Source organism: Dipodomys ordii, unplaced genomic scaffold (genome assembly GCF_000151885.1).
Source record: "Dipodomys ordii isolate 6190 unplaced genomic scaffold, Dord_2.0 Scaffold3, whole genome shotgun sequence".
Lineage (NCBI taxonomy): Eukaryota > Metazoa > Chordata > Mammalia > Rodentia > Heteromyidae > Dipodomys > Dipodomys ordii.
The window spans coordinates 6263776-6280569 of NW_012267219.1; the positions used below are offsets into that span (position 1 = coordinate 6263776).

Genomic DNA, 16794 nt, shown 5'->3' on the forward strand with positions numbered 1-16794 from the left:
AGAAGTCGAACTTACAAAGTATTAAAACATGTTCCCCTGCCTCAGTTTTCAGATGATAAAAATGTACCGCCCCACCCCCCCCGGGGATCACCACTCGTTCCTTCTCCTTTAATCCCCCCACTCCCTCCGGGACCCCCCCGCCCCGCCCCCACTCTGAACCCCATTCGTCACCGTTTTTTGCTTTTTTTTTCCTGCTCCACAAAATGGCCACCGCGCTGGATCCCTGTGGCCACGAGACCCGCTGCCCTAGAGTGAGTGCTAATTAGACCAGAACCATCCCAAGGCATCTCCAAGCCCGGGAACGGAAGAGGCAGGAGGAGAGGCAGGCGGGAAGCAACATGAGACTGGGTGCACAGGAGAGCAAAGGGGAGACGGGAGGCCGAGGGGAACTTTGAAAGCCTTCTTGTTGAAGGGCAGGAGGAGACAAGGCCCAGTTCTCGCGAGATCTTCGAGCCGGAGACTCCGGCATTCACAAAGAACCAGGGAAGGAAACTCAAACGGAACAGGACATCACTGGACACCCCCCTGCCACCCCGACCCCGCCCGGCGGGCTCCAACGCGGAACAATGAGGGGCGACGGCACTAAGTAGGAAATCTCGCGAAATTAGGAAGGCAGCGAGTAGGACATCTCGCGAGGTCGGGAAGGCAGCGAGTAGGACATCTCGCGAGGTTAGGAATAAACGCCAGCGCGACCTGAGGAGGAGGAAGAGGAGGAGGGAGTTGGCTGTGGGAGGTGCCCATGGCGACGTGCTTACGAGCGGCCGTGCGTACGTGCTGACGTAGCAGCCTTTGAGTGGCTAGATTACATCCGTGGGCCGCGCACGCACGCCATGCACTCCGGAGCCGCCACCGTTCTCGTGCGGGAAGGCGTTTGTGGCGAAGCTAACCCTCGCTCAGAGGCAGCGGCGGAAGACTCGCGGTCGCCGTACCCTTCAGGGATGAGTCATGTGGCGGTAGAAAATGCTGTTGGGCTGGACCAGCAGCTTTCGGGCCTAGACTTGAACGCTTCTCCGGAGAATCAGGCCGGAGGCAGCACGGCCAGCAAAGGCCGCTATATCCCTCCTCACTTACGGAACCGCGACGCGGCCAGGGCGTGTTACGACCGGGACGGTGTAGGGTGGAGCTCCGGTAAGGAGAAGGATGCCTACAGCAGCTTCGGGTCTCGTAGTGATTCGAGGGGCAAGTCCAGCTTCTTCAGCGACCGCGGCAGCGGGTCCCGGGGAAGGTTTGACGACCGGGGGCGGAGCGACTACGATGGCGTCAGCAGCAGCCGCAGTGACCGAAGCGGCTTCGGCAAGTTTGAACGCGCCGGGAACAGTCGCTGGTGCGACCGGTCGGACGAAGACGACTGGTCCAAGCCCCTCCCGCCGAGCGAACGCTTGGAGCAAGAACTCTTTTCCGGAGGCAACACGGGGATTAACTTTGAGAAGTACGACGACATTCCTGTGGAAGCGACGGGCAACAACTGCCCGCCACACATCGAGAGTTTCAGCGACGTTGAGATGGGAGAAATTATCATGGGAAACATTGAACTTACTCGTTACACTCGCCCGACGCCGGTGCAGAAACACGCTATTCCTATTATCAAGGAGAAAAGAGACTTGATGGCCTGTGCCCAAACGGGGTCTGGAAAAACTGCAGCGTTTCTCTTGCCCATCTTGAGTCAGATTTATTCAGATGGTCCAGGGGAGGCTTTGAGAGCCATGAAGGAAAACGGAAGGTACGGGCGCCGCAAACAATACCCCATCTCCCTGGTGTTGGCACCAACAAGAGAACTGGCAGTACAGATCTATGAGGAAGCCAGAAAGTTCTCGTACCGGTCTAGAGTCCGTCCCTGCGTGGTGTACGGTGGTGCCGATATCGGCCAGCAGATTCGAGACTTAGAACGCGGGTGCCACTTGCTAGTAGCCACGCCAGGCCGCCTCGTGGATATGATGGAAAGAGGAAAGATTGGATTGGATTTCTGCAAATACTTGGTGTTAGATGAAGCTGACCGGATGCTGGATATGGGGTTTGAACCTCAGATACGCAGGATAGTTGAGCAAGACACTATGCCTCCAAAAGGTGTCCGCCACACTATGATGTTTAGTGCTACTTTTCCGAAGGAAATACAGATGCTAGCGCGTGATTTCTTGGATGAATATATCTTCCTGGCCATAGGAAGAGTTGGGTCTACTTCTGAGAACATTACACAGAAAGTAGTTTGGGTGGAAGAACCAGACAAACGGTCATTTCTGCTTGACCTCCTCAATGCCACAGGGAAAGATTCACTCACCTTAGTGTTTGTGGAGACCAAAAAAGGTGCAGATTCCTTGGAGGATTTCTTATACCACGAAGGGTATGCATGTACCAGCATCCATGGAGACCGTTCTCAGAGAGATAGGGAAGAGGCCCTCCGCCAGTTCCGTTCCGGAAAAAGCCCAATTCTGGTGGCTACAGCAGTAGCAGCAAGAGGGCTAGATATTTCAAATGTGAAACATGTCATCAACTTTGACTTGCCTAGTGATATCGAAGAATATGTCCATCGCATCGGCCGTACAGGACGCGTTGGAAACCTTGGCCTTGCTACTTCATTCTTAAATGAGAGGAACATAAATATTACTAAGGATTTATTGGATCTTCTTATTGAAGCAAAACAAGAGGTGCCATCTTGGTTAGAAAACATGGCTTTTGAATACCACTACAAGGGTAGCAGTCGTGGACGTTCAAAGAGCAATAGATTTAGTGGAGGCTTTGGTGCGAGAGACTATCGCCAAAGTAGTGGTGCCAGCAGTTCCAGCTTCAGCAACAGCCGCGTGAGCAGCAGCCGCAGTGGTGGAGGTGGCCATAGCAGCAGCCGAGGGTTTGGTGGAGGTGGCTATGGAGGCTTTTACAACAGTGATGGATATGGAGGAAACTATAACTCCCAGGAGGTTGACTGGTGGGGTAACTGAGCCTGTTTTGCAGTAGGTCACCCTGCCAAACAAGCTAATATGGAAACCACATGTAACTTAGCCAGACTATACCTTGTGTAGCTTCAGGAGCTCAAAGTATATTACCAGCTGTGATTCTCCAAAGGGAAAAAAAAATTTGAGAGCTCAAGGTCACAAGAAAATATAAAAAAGGCACAATCAGCAGCCCTCTTTGGAAGGTGGTTTGAAAATTTATTGCGTTAGTTTGAATTAACTCCCCTCCCGCCTTACCCTCAAACTACATTTATAATTTTGTGACTGACAATCATTTGTTTGTTAATATACTGTGCCTTTAACTTTACACAACTTTTTATTTTGATATCTTGTTGGCTCAGTAATGCCCCAGATATCAATTGTTTTGACAAATTTGCTGAACTTGAGCTAAAATAAAATTTTAAAAAAAGCACCAAGTCTGAGATTGAATGTACTAGACTGAATGTACACTTCATGTGTTTTCATAAATACACAGGTTAAAAAAGCCCTTAAAATAATATCTATAACTTCATAAACTGACTTTAGTGCTATTTTTTTTTTGTCGATCATGGGGCTTGAACTCTGGGCCTGGGACAAATTTCTACAAGTTATATAATAGGTATAGGGTAAGCAAATAACTGTTGATTTTTTAAATTGGCCATAAACTTTCAAAATGCAGAGTATGTGTTTTTGTAATTAAAAGGTTAATTGATTTGGCTGGGGAGGTGGCTCAGTGGTAGAGTGCTTGCCTTGCATGCATGAGGCCCTGGGTTCGATTCCTCAACACCACATAAGCAGAAAAAGCTGGAAGCGGGGCTGTGGCTCAAGTGGAGCGCTAGCCTTGAGCTGAAGAGCTGAGGGACAATGCCCAGGCCCAGAGTTCAAGGCCCACAACCAACCCCCCCCCCCAAAAAAAAAAAGTTAACTATTTTTTCGGTTTTGAACTTTCACATTATTTTAAAACTCATATTCAATGCACTAACAAATGGTAACAAACATTTCATGGAAATAAGAGTTTTTGTTTGTTTTGGGGAATCTACTTAATACTGTGATCTCTAGGATATAGTAGATGCTGATCCGGTCAGTCCTGGAACCTGAACTGCCTGGTCCTGGGCACTGTCCCTGAGCTTTTTGCACAAGACTAGCTCTCTATTGCTAGAGCCACAGTTGTCCTTGAGGCTTTTTGGGTAGTTAATTGGAGTTAGGAGTCTTATGGGAAATGCTGAGGCTGGCTTCAAACCACTATCCCCAGATCTCACCCTCCTAAGTAGTTTGGATTACAGGCATAAACCACAGGTGCCCAGCTGTACTTTTATCTGAGAAAATTAGAATATGGATGTATATAATAAAAATATTGAAATAATTAAATGAAAAATGATAAAAACATAACTAAAGGGATCATTTGTGGGAGAGATGGAATAATTAAAACTAAACTTTTCTAATGTATTTTTTAAAAACAATTGCAACTTAGCCAGGTGCCAGTGGCTCATACCTGTAACCCTAGCTACTCAGGAGGCTGAGATCTGAGGATTGTGGTTCAAAGCCAGCCTAGGCAGGAAAGACTGAGAGACTCATACCCAGTAAACCACCAGAAAACTGGAAGTGGCGATGTGGCTCAAGTGGTGGAGTGATGGACTTGAGCTGAAGAGCTCAGGGACAGCACCCAGGCCCAGAGTTCAAGACCCATTACTGACCAAAAAAATAATTGCAACTTGTAAGGATTACCAGCTTTGCAATGTGTAAGGCCCTGAGTTCAAACCCCAGTACAGCAAGAAAAATAAACACATGAATAAATATTTAAAAATAACATTAAGAAAAAAATAGACCCTATAATTAAGAACAAACCAAAAACATAGTGAAGTGCAACATTAGTCACTGCAAGTAACTTCCAAACACCTATGAGATAAAATGTAAGTCTTAAAATTTGCTTAACATTTTTACAATTTTACTTTTCAGGTCTATACATACATTTTATTTCAGGCTTAAATACTGAAGTTAAGAATTGCTCTTTAACTGCAAGGAAAGGTAACATGCAAAGTCATTGGTTTCACATTCTCATAACAAAGGTTGTTTTTTTCCCCTCCCTGATCTCAAGATTATTGGTTCTACAGTAAGCCTGAGGAAATGAATTATTCAAAGTGACATGCTGAAACACTGAAGATGTATTCTGGTCTCTGTACAGCATCATAACCTCTGGTTGGTAATGTTCCTTGGTGCTCTTGTAACATACAATTGAGTTTAACTTTTTTGGAGAAAATTCCTGGTCATACCTTTAGGAGTTAGAATCTTTTCTGTCAGAGTAGTTGCTTTCAATAAGCAACACCATTTAAGGTTAGCCACATTCTTTTTATTTTTTTTTTGTTAGTCAAGGGGCTTGAACTCTGGGCCTTGGCGCTGTCCCTCAGCTCTTCAGCTCAAGGCTAGCACTCTACCACTTGAGTCACAGCACCACTTCTGGCCTTTTCTGTTTATGTGGTGCTGAGGAATCGAACCCAGGGCCTCATGCATGCAAGACAAGCACTCTACCACTGAGCCACCTTCCCAGCCCTTAGCCACATTCTTAACAAGAATTGATATTCTAGGGGTTGTATTTTCACTATTTTGCTGTAGATGTATCAGTTCTGAAATTTGAAACTGTAACTCAAATATTACTAGGATATAGAAAATAGCCATAAATATAAATTAAATCCAAGTTAAGAAAAACCATATGTTTAATTTCAGTTCAATTCACTATAAACTCAAATGGTGAAACAAACATAACTGCATCTACTTAAGGGACTGGAAGTAAGGATACTCTGAAGTGAGCACTGTGACCTTCCAGATGCTGGTTTCTAAGAACCATTCCCAACTAAGGAAGCTAGGGATTCATGGTAAAATGGCTGGATTCAGTTATGATACTGAAAGTACGAAGTGAGCCAGAGACTGCTTTAGGCTAGAGAGTGAAAGAAAAATCACTTAAAGTCAATAGAGTATTTCAGATGACAGGAATGTGTTTGAAGGGCCTTTTAACTGGTTAAATTCATGATTTGAGCATCAAAAACAGGTTTTAGCAGAGGAAAAAAATAGTAAGTCCAGCCTAAATTTCTGCCATTGGAGATAATTTATTATCCTAGCTATTTATTTTGAAAATAAGTAATCAAAGGAAAACAATTTCCTTTTACATAATTAAAGGAAAGAATTAAACAATGACTTTAGATAATTTAGGAAGAGCTATAGTTCCTTATAGTTAGTAAACATTTGTACAACAAATGTTTGTGTCACTGTCAGAATTCATAGGTTAAAATCATAACCCCCACATGTGATGAAGAGGTAAGGGCTTTTGAAGAAGAGCCCCTGTAAATGAGATTGATGCTCTTATAAAGAGGTGGCAGAGAGCTCTTTAGTGTGTCTTCCAACATGTGAGGATGCAACAGGAAGTCATCTGTCTGAAACCACTGAACCTACTATTAGTGTTACTTTGTTAACAGTAGCCTTCCTGATCTAAGATGTAAAGAAAAGTAGTTTATAGAAATACCAGAATATACATAGAAAAATGGATAGGTAGCAAACAGTCATTTGCAATCCTCAGGGATAAAACTGGTTTGTGCAAAAACCATGAAGAGTTACTGACATCCTTAGGTGAAGATCATCCTTAGGTGATTAGTATCACCTCACGTATGACTTCTGAATTTTATGGAGATAGACATACTTGAAAAAGTGGAAGAAATGGTGAATACCATCCTAGCCAAGCCATCAAATAAATATCTTGATTGAGAGAGCCTATATTATGAGTGGGACAGCTCTCCTAATGGGTAGGAAACAGCTGTATAACATCACATGTAAAGTATTCTCCGAGTTCAGCCAAGCCATAAGACATAAATTCTAGAGCATTGAGAAACAAAGGAGATAAAAATTGAGTTAAACAAAACAAAAATCTAAAATGGTACATACGTGAATAGTTGAGTTTCTTAATAAAATAGGTATTTATTAATAAATTTGGTATGGTGGTATATAACTGTAATTCCAGCACTGGGGAGCTGGAGGAAGGAAGATCATGAGTTTGGGCTACAAAGAAATCCTGTCTTAAAAGAGAGAAAGAATATACAGTTCAGTGGGAAATTGAAGATTTCCATATAAAGTACATTAGTCCAAGGTGCTATCGTGAAAGTTAACAAGTTCCATTTTCCTCCTCCTTCCAAACCAATCTGATTGTGCTGCAGACATATTTTACCTTAATGAGTACTAGATATTGTATATCTACAATTTTGAGCTTTGTTCTGGAACAGAATTACTTGTAAAGAGATTGTTTCAAGTTTTTAAGATGTGTTAGAAATATGTTCAAAATAGTTCAAATAGTGGAGAATAATTAGCAAGGGAGAGAAGAAAAGATAGGCGGGAAAGGGAGAAGAGTTGGGAAGGAAACAGTGTTTCTCAACCTTTTCACTGCTGCTTCCCTAAGGAGAAAATGTACATTAAAATTCCAACAAGAGAAACAGAAGAAAAATTTCAGGTACAACTGTAATGTGTAAGATGTTTCATATCCTTTGCCTTCTCTTACTAAGAACCCATTTTTTTCCCACCATGATGTCTTTTCTTCCTTCCTTCCTTCCTTGCTCCCTCCCCCCTCTCTCTCTTTCTCTCTCTTTCTCTCTTCCTTCCTTCCTTTCTTTCTTCCTTTCTTTCTGTTTTTTGTGTTTTTTTTTTGTTGGTTATGAGGCTTGAACTCAGGGCCTGGGAACTGTCCCTGAACTCTTCTGCTTAAGACTAGCAAACTTTTGAGCCATGAGTTCTCATGGACTTACCTGCCAGGGCTGGGTTTGACCCGCGATCCTCAGATTTCAGTCTCCTGAGTAGTCACAGGTGTGAGCCACTGGTGCCTGGCTCAGGGTGTCTTAATACTAAAAATGTTCCTATTTTGGTAATAGAGGCAAATTTAATATGTTCCATATAGTGAGTGAAAGTGTGAAAATGATGGAACATTCACAAAACCCTCCACTTGGTTCAAGGCCTACTGAAAATACTTTCACAAACATTCTCCCAGCTTCTACTCTAATTATGCTCAGAAAATGTCACTCACTTGTACCATTTTCATGATTTTATTTCTTTTTTTTTTCTTCTGGTTTTGGGGCTTGAACTCTGGCCTGGGTATTGTGTCTGAATTTTTGGGTTCAAGGCAAGTGCTCTACCACTTGAGCCACAGCTCTATTTCTGGCTTTTTGTGATTAAGTTGAGATAGAGTCTCATAGACTTTCCTGCCTAAGCTAGCTTTGAACTGTGATCCTCAGATTTTAGCCTTCTGAGTAGCTAGGATTACATGCATGAGCCCTGGCACCCAGCTGATTTTGTCTTTTTCATTGGCTTTCATGAGTCAGGTATCTTTACAACCTAGTGAATTGACAACACCCTAAAGACTCAGAACTCAGCATTCTTCATCTTCGTGCTGTCAAGAGGATGCAGCCCAGAGGTTGGTACCCAGATATAAATTAATATATTTGTAACAGGCACCAGACATAGGCCAAGTTTTTCCCTAGGGGGCGGGGTCTCACACAGCTGGCTTGGTTAACTAGCAGACGCTCATTCATTAACCCTGCCATATGTGACTGCAAAGTAGAAAAAGCCTTTCTTGTCCATTTGTTTTTGTAACAGACTCTACAGCCTCCCTTTAAAAAGTCTACTTTCCAGCTACTACCTACATACATGCAGCTCTCTCTCCCATTGTTCCCACTTTTCACAAAACAGAAACATTTCCACTGTGTCCTACAAGGTCTGATGATGCCTTAAAGGCTGTCCATTGACTTTTCCAGTCCCATTTGCTCTATTACTCAATTGAAAAATCTTAGTCTGCATAAAATGCAAGGTCAGGCTGGATGATGGTAGCTGACACCTGAGCTACTGAGGAGGCTGAGATCTGAGGATCTCAGTTGATAGCCAGCCCTGGCAGGAAACCCTGTAGACTCTTATTTTCAGTGCACCATAAAAAATTCAGAAGTAGAGCTGTGGGCAAATGGTAGAGTGCCAGCCTTAAGTGAAAAAGCTAAGGGACAGTATCTAAGTCCTGAGTTCAGTCCCAGTACTGGAGAAAAAAAAAACAAGTTCAGATCACCAAATATATGGAGATCACAATTTCACAACAAGTTATAGAAGTAGCAATTTGTCTATGTTTCTGTCCCACTTCCTGATCCACAGGTAAACCAAGATGTTTAAACTTGCAAAATGAAGCCCTCTGTGACTTGCATTTTTGATAGCCTGGTGCATTATCTTTAATAATAGCACTAGCTGCATTTGGAGGAAGTTAACTGTCTGAGGAAATGATGGAAAATGATCCTTTCACATCTGCTGCTAGTAGTCTAAGCTCTGAATAGCGGCTCATTCACATCAGTCAGCCAAGTAATGGCCTAATTCTTCTTCCAAATTTATACTAATTGTTTTATGGAACAATCACAAATGCAAAGCATTCAATGTTCTGCAGTCAGAAATCTGAAGTTAAAAAAAAATCTGAAGTTAGGGAAGTAGATCATCTGAATGAGAAGAAACAAAGCTATCATCTGACCCCCAAGCTTGGCACCAGGCCTTTCAGATCCCGAGAGAAAGCTTCTAGCTGCAACAATGCAAGGAAGGGTCAACTCTGTAGTTGTTGTGGGGGATTCTAGCTGTGATTTCCTCAGTAGGCCTAATCTTTCACTTCTCAAATGACATTCAAAAGTCAGAAGCCCAGAATTCAGAATAAACAAGGCAAGAGCTAAAAGAAAACACAAACCCCAAAGACACTGAAAGAGAAAATTATGGGAATTGAGGTGGGGGGGTGCAAGAAAGAATCAACAATGGGAACCTTTGAAAGTATTCCTTACAAGACTTCATAAATATTCAACAAAAAAATCAAGAAACTAATGAAACACACACACAGCTCAATGTCATTAAAACTGATGATTATGGAGAATCAGAGCTGAGACTTTGGACATGATTTGTATAAACGGTCTCATCTTTCAGACAAGGAAACTGAACTAGAAAAATGGTCCAAGTTGTCCAAGGTCACATCACTGTCTCCTGCTGTTTCTGCCGCTTAATATTGAAGGGTAAGCAGACCTCAGCACTTGTTCTATTCAAGTAAAAAGGTTAAATCTCCAACAAACCATAACCTTTTCTTTTCAAGCATTTATATCCCTTCTTTATAGCAGTTTCAATCACTGCGTTTAAGTAAGTTTCCTGACCATAGTAATAATGGGGCTGTTGGATGAACATGGCTTAACATTGGCTTGATATGGGAAAATGAAACTACACCTTCTGTTTTAGGCATTTAGCATTTCATCACTTATCCAGTAATATTCCAACAGTACTGCAAGGGAGGAGGAGTAGACCTTATACTTGTTTTTGCAGGTAAGAAAACTGAGTCTGGCCTGTCTAATCACAAAAACAACAATTTGAAAAAGGAGACACTGGAAACCTACTAAGACTGGGAGTAAGGTTTACTGAAAATAGCATCAATTTAAAAATCAAGTTAGACTGGGATAAAATCCTACCTTATCCCTCTATTGGTAGCATAAATTCTAGACATCATTTATTTTTCGCTTTTGACAATACTTGAGTTTGAAATCAGGATCTTATACTTGCCTAACTGGTGCTCTACCACTTGAGACACAGCCTTCAGCTTGCCTTTTTTTTGCTATGTTTTAGCAGACTTTTCTGCTGGGGCTGACCTCGAATTTCAATCTTCCAGATCTCATGTTTCCTGAATGGCTATTCCATGAAGATTAGACAGAATTAACACAAAGTGCCAGAAACACAGTAGTCTCTCGAGTGAATGCCAGGTAGCATTATGAAGCACTAAAACACGGGAATATATTATAAGCTTCACGTTACAGAGCAGATCATTAAACTGACTGGATCATTAAAACTACAAAACAGGCTGGGCACTAGTTACTTACACCTATAATCCTACCCACCTAGGAGGCTGAGATATCAGAGTCATGGTTCAAACCCAGCTTGAGCAGGAAAGTCTATGAAACTTTTATCGCCAATTAACCACTAGAAAACTAGAAGTGGCATTGTGGCTCAAAGTGCTAGAGTGCTAGCCTTGAGCAAAAGAGTTCAGGGTTAGTGCCCAGGATCTGAGTTCAAGCTCCACCACTGACAAAACCAAAATCACAACAACAAAAACTATAAAATGCTGGACATCAGTAGCCTATGTCTGTAATCCTAACTACTCAGGAGGCTGAGAACTGAAGATTGTGGTTCAAAGCTAGCCTGGACATGAAAATTTGTGAGACTCTTTTCTCCAATTAACCAGCAAACAACAACAACAACAAAACAAAAAAATAAAAACAAAACCAGAAGTAGAGCTGTGATTTAAGTGGTAGAGTGCTAGCCTTGAGTGAAAAAGCTCAGGGACATTGCTCAGTCCCTAAGCTTAAGCCCTGTGGCTGGCACACATACATAGAAACCAAAACTTTTAGACCTGGGGTTGACAACAACTGATTAGCTACAGCTGACACTGGCAGCTTTGCCCCTCTTATTTCTGGCTGTACTGACTTGGCAACTACTCTTAGCAAGCTGTGTTTGCCTTCTCCCAACACATTAAGTTCTTTGTAGATTCAAATACACGTCTTACTTTATTTTACTAAGAGTAGTGGATCTTTCACTGCAGAGGGGAAATTCTATGGCCATAGAGAAAGGTAGACAAGAAATCAACCCTCCACCACTAGGACTTCCTGCAAGGAAGGTCCAGGCCAGCTAGAAAAGTAGGTTTTAGCCCTTAGAGGCAGAGTTCAGCTTCAACAGCTTCTTGGGCTAAAACATGCACCCAGGGTATGGTGATAACAGCACATGCTCATTCTAAAGAGGGCAAAATGTACCCAGTTCCAGCTCATGGGAATATGGCTCCATGTTGCCAAGTCTGTTGAGATTTCAAGGAAAGGTCTGTGCTATGGAAAATTTCTAGATTTTGAAAACACTTTGTAGGACAAATAAAGCACACATGGCAAATCTGGTACTAATACTTCCAGTGTTGCTTTACAGGTTTCTAAGAGATAGTATACCAAACTGCAGGAAAAAAATTCTGGAGTATTTAACCCGGAAAAGAGAAATGGTTATGAAAGACCTATAGAATGGGTTACCAAAATAAAAGATTAAAATCTGGGGGCTCATGCCTATAATCCTAGCTACTTTTGAGAATGGGGATAGGAGGATTGTAGTTCAAAGCTAGCCGAGGAAGTAGAGTTCACAAGATCCCTTCTCAAACCCCTGGTTGATACCTGTCATCTCAAGCTATGTAGGAGGCCAGTTAGGAAAAATAATCTGTGATACTCCATTTCATTGAAGAGAAGCTAGATGTGGTGCTGGCTGATCCCAGAGAAGATGGGAACCTAAAATAGGTGGATTGTGGCTCTAGCCCTTGATGGGAAGCAGGATTCCATCCTAAAAATAACCAGTGAGAATAATGGGGTTGGAGGTGCGAGCTCAGCAGTATCAAGGCATAACAAGTATGAGGGCCTGAGTTCAAACTCCAGTACCACATGAAGGGGAAAGAAAGATAAAACCAGGACAAGGTTAGATCATAAACAAGATAACTGCAAGCCATGCATGTCATTCTGGGATAAGTGTCTATACTAGGAGAAAGGGGAGGCCCTCTGTGGTCACCAGGTGGCAGTGGGAATTATTAGAAGATAACTTCTAGAAGATGAGACTTTAGAGAAAGGCTCTGATCTAAATAAACTTGAATGTCTCAGAATGGCATGCTGACATGAATACTTCTGTGCCCTCTCTACCCACCTCTTCAAAGCTTTCAGACACCTCAAAGACATATGATCCTTAAGCCTCTTCCAATGACTTGGTTTATTATGACAGTACAGTATCATTGCTGTGAGGGGAAAATTGAAAGAACTTGGGGAAAGAAATGTAACAAACCTTTGTGAATTTGGAGTGCAGCTCTTTCTAAATATGTAGACAGCTACCTTCCCTGATGAAATCACCCTAGAAGTAGCAAAGAAAGTCAGCCGCTTTTATGTTTTATTTAGAAATATGTGACTCACATATTGTCGTTCTGAAAGAGTATGCTGAGAAAAATCCATTTGTCAGAAATTCAAATTATTGTCTCATACACAGAAGGCAGAGCATGCACATGAAGGCACCAATTTCTTTCTAACTTAACATGCCCTGTCAATCCTTTTTAATGCTTTAATGAAAATTCAATCATTTTATAAAGTCTTGTTGTTCTGCTCTCCAAGGTGTTACATAATTCTGTGAATTTCCCAAAGCTTTACATTCATTGAAAGGCCATTATACAACATGGAATCTACCTACAGAGCTGTTTAAGTGGAAGTAATTACAACTATAACTACACATCACTATTCACCCAGGTGGACTTGATTACCCAGCTAGCTTTTTCCCCCCTAAGTCTAAAAAGCATTCAAAGTTTATAGTTTTTTTTTTAAGGCAAAGCTTTAAGATGATAATTTGAGCACTCAAAATGAGAGGAGGTGTCATGCAGACTTGTGCAAAGCTTTCCTTCTACTTTCTCCATCTCAGCAGTTGTCTGTGCTGCTGCTCCCTAGGCCACTAGGATAGACTCGCATTTCCCCGTCCTTCCAGCACCACAGAGAGAAGTCTTTGGTATTTCCTGACACCCACACTTTGCATCTCCACTGGTTTTAAAATTTGTTCTAAGTACTCAGGATGCTGAGATCCAGCGGATCACAGTTGAAGGCCAGCCCAGGCCAAAAAGAAAAAAAAAAGTTTGCTAGACTCTTGTCTCTAAAGATACTCCAGTGTATACCTCCTCCCCACCCCCCCTGCAAAAAAGAAAAAGTCCATAAATTTTGCAACACCTGTCCCTCAAGAAAAAAAAAAAAAGGAAGGCCCATTTCCCTCCCTCTTGGATGTGGATAAGATTTGTTTCTAATATAGAAAATAATATGTGAATAGATAAGAAAAGACATACATCATAGTTTCCTCTTTGCTCTTGCTCCTTGGGGTCAATAGCTCTAAAGAAGTCAGCTGAGGTTTCCTACCCTAAACTAATATAGATTTTCCAGCCAAATGAGGAAGCCATTAGCCATAGTGTCCTCCAACTTTAGCTGAGCCTTCAAATGAATAGGAACTCAGTTCATATTGGGAGAGAGGTCCAGAGATAAGCTGCTCCTGGATTCCTGACTCACAGAGACTGTACAACATAGTCATGTTTGTTTTAAGCCATTAAAATGGGTATAATATGTTGAACAGCAATAAATACCTAGTAAGACATTCTTTTTCTTTATTTTCTCACTTAAGCATTGACTGCCTGACTCTCATGCATAGAGGATACATTCCACAGAGGTGAGTCTTTACTGGGGTTTGAACTCCAGGCCTTGCAGTTGTAAGGTAGGCTCTCTACCACTTGAGGCATACTCTTAACCCCTTTTTTTTACATTAGCTATTTTTCAAATAGGATCTTACATTCCATCCCCCCTTCCTCCCCTTTCAGGGCCTGCCTCAGACTATAATACTTTTACCTACACCTCCCATATAGCTAGGATTACAAATAGGTCCTACCATACCTGGCTTATTAATTGAGATGGAGCTTTGTTAAATTTTTGTCTAGGCTAGTCTACAACTGCCATCTTCTAGATGTCTGTCTCTCACATAGTTGATAGGATTACAGGTGTGTACCACCGTACTCTGCCACTGAGGACGATCTTAATCACTATTTCTCTCTCTTGCCTTCCTGCCTCAGATTTGTGTACACAGTGTTATGTCTAGCTTTGCTTATGTCTCATTTACAGCCTGGGAAGAAAAATGCACTAGACTGTTGAGTTGGCCTCAAATACTCACAGTCCTAAGATACAGAATGGCAATTTGCAGCCTGCCTCCTCAGGGCTTTTTATTAATATGTCTGGATTTGGAGCTTTAAATTTGGCTTCGCCTATCCCTCTGAGAATTTAATGCTAAATCAGCACTCCAATGTCTTTATGTTCATGACTCTTACTCCACCCCATCAGTCATTTATTACACATTAGGAATGTGAAATTCTTACAGCAAATCAATGTCTCTTAAACTTAACAAAATATCTTTCCTCTTTAATTGTTTTGCCCTCTTATCTGCCTTCCTCTGAGTTAACCTTCCTGGCCCCTCCCATAGACTCATATTACTGTTAAATATAACTATAGGGAAACAAAGCACTTAAGATGTTGCTATTACAAATCCAGTTCCTTTAAACAAACTTCCTCATCTAGAAAGGCCTTGTGAGTACATTTACCCAGCAAAGCAGGAAAACATTGATTTGAAACTTGCTGCTGTGGCCCAAAGAGTAGTCTTATCCCAGGATGCACCACTGCTCTCCAAATTAGGTTTTGGGGAGTGGTATCTTGAGTCTGTTCTACTTTCATTTTGCTATTAAAGAGTCTCAGTTTCTTCTCATATCACCCAACATAACAACAGCTGTGTGGCTCTGACCAGGCAGACAGAATTCTTGGTCAGCACAACGCTGCAGGCATAGCAGCCTCTATCTCTGCAGTGTGTCACTAAAAAACAGTCTCACAATATTACCGACGGCTCAAGGCCAATCACAATACTTAAAAGCCATCTATAAAAATGGTGGTTCTCTTCCACTCAATATACACTCCTTCCCAGGACCTAAAATTTAGGGATTCATGACAGATCCTGTCTAAGGACCACATAACATCTGTGTTTGCAGAGTGAGCGGGTCCTGAGCTAGTTTCCCCTTCCTGTGGTACTAACTCACACCTTTCTGGGTGAAGGTGAACTTTAGGTACAGAGGAATGGATCCTCCTCCTCCCATCCTTTCTCTATATTGAAACAAACAAGCAAACAAACAAAAGCTGGATTAAAAAAAATGAAACAGGCCAGTATCTGTTCAATACCTCCTTAGTGATGAATGCATACACTTATTATCTCTGTAGCAACTGATCTCAGCAGACAACCTGAATATTTACTTGAAACCCCATTTTCACTTACATTAAGAGCATGATAATAAACTGACAAATATCACCAGATATTTACTTACAGGGTGATCCATAAATATGCATGGGGTACAAGTGAGCTCTGAAGACAAGCATAGATCACAGTAGGGTCAACTTCCCTAAGCACTAATACTCTAAGAAGGACAATAGGAGCAAAAAGCTCCTCTCTACTACTTTCCACAACATCGCACTTAAACTCCCTGAGTTCCCAGGAAACTGAAGTGCCCTGAACCTGCGAAATGTGCACAGGATTGCCCAGCTAACAATAACAGGGCCTGGGGCAGACTCCCAGGTCACAGTATGAACCATTTACTTGTCTGTCCCTGCAACATGCTGTAAAGTCCAAATGGTGACACAGATAACGATGTGATGATGTCCCCAGAGCCACTCTTTGAAGTGTTTACCATCATACTCAAGTGCCCGATTATGCTATATTTGGCTGTACAAGTGTGTAAGTTGCCCTGAGGTGAAAACAACCATCTTACTCAAGTTCCTGCCTCAACTTTGTCTCCAAAATATTTTCACTTTATAGCCTTTTCATTTTCTATATTACAAACAATGTTCTAGTACATTACTATAGTCACTACTTTAACATAGTTCACTTCCAACTCTGAAGATATTTATTGGAGTCTTGATCTATGCAGATTTGTTTTAAAATTCACTCAGTTAATCCTCAGCAGCAAAAATGGTAACAGTAGACAAGAATGAAAGGAGATTTGAGAGATACCAAAAAGGCATTAACTAGCAGACAAGATTCTCAGACCTCTGGCTTTCTCTATTGGACACAATTTCTCCTAATGGGACAAGGAAAAACTATGGGGAAGGATAAGAAGTTGGTTCTTTTTTTTAAAATTTTTTATTGTGAAAATACCATACAGAGGGGTTACAATTACATGGGCAAGGTAATGAGTACATTTCTTATCAAGCATTGTTATCTCCTC

At 41.9% G+C, this 16794-nt stretch overlaps 2 protein-coding genes across 2 annotated transcripts in view; one reads left to right on the forward strand and one right to left on the reverse strand.

Moving 5' to 3' along the window:
• The window catches only part of Ppm1h (protein phosphatase, Mg2+/Mn2+ dependent, 1H), a 206427-nt gene that overhangs the window by 142960 nt on the left and 46673 nt on the right, over positions 1-16794 (reverse strand). The gene's annotated exons all lie outside the window — the stretch shown is intronic.
• LOC105990728 (ATP-dependent RNA helicase DDX3X-like) overlaps positions 939-16794 on the forward strand; it is a 21805-nt gene continuing 5949 nt past the window's right edge. The window contains exon 1 of the mRNA XM_013023216.1: positions 939-2937. Within this exon, the coding sequence (XP_012878670.1) occupies positions 939-2933 (1995 nt within the window). The 3' untranslated portion in view covers positions 2934-2937. The remainder of the gene's footprint in view (positions 2938-16794) is intronic.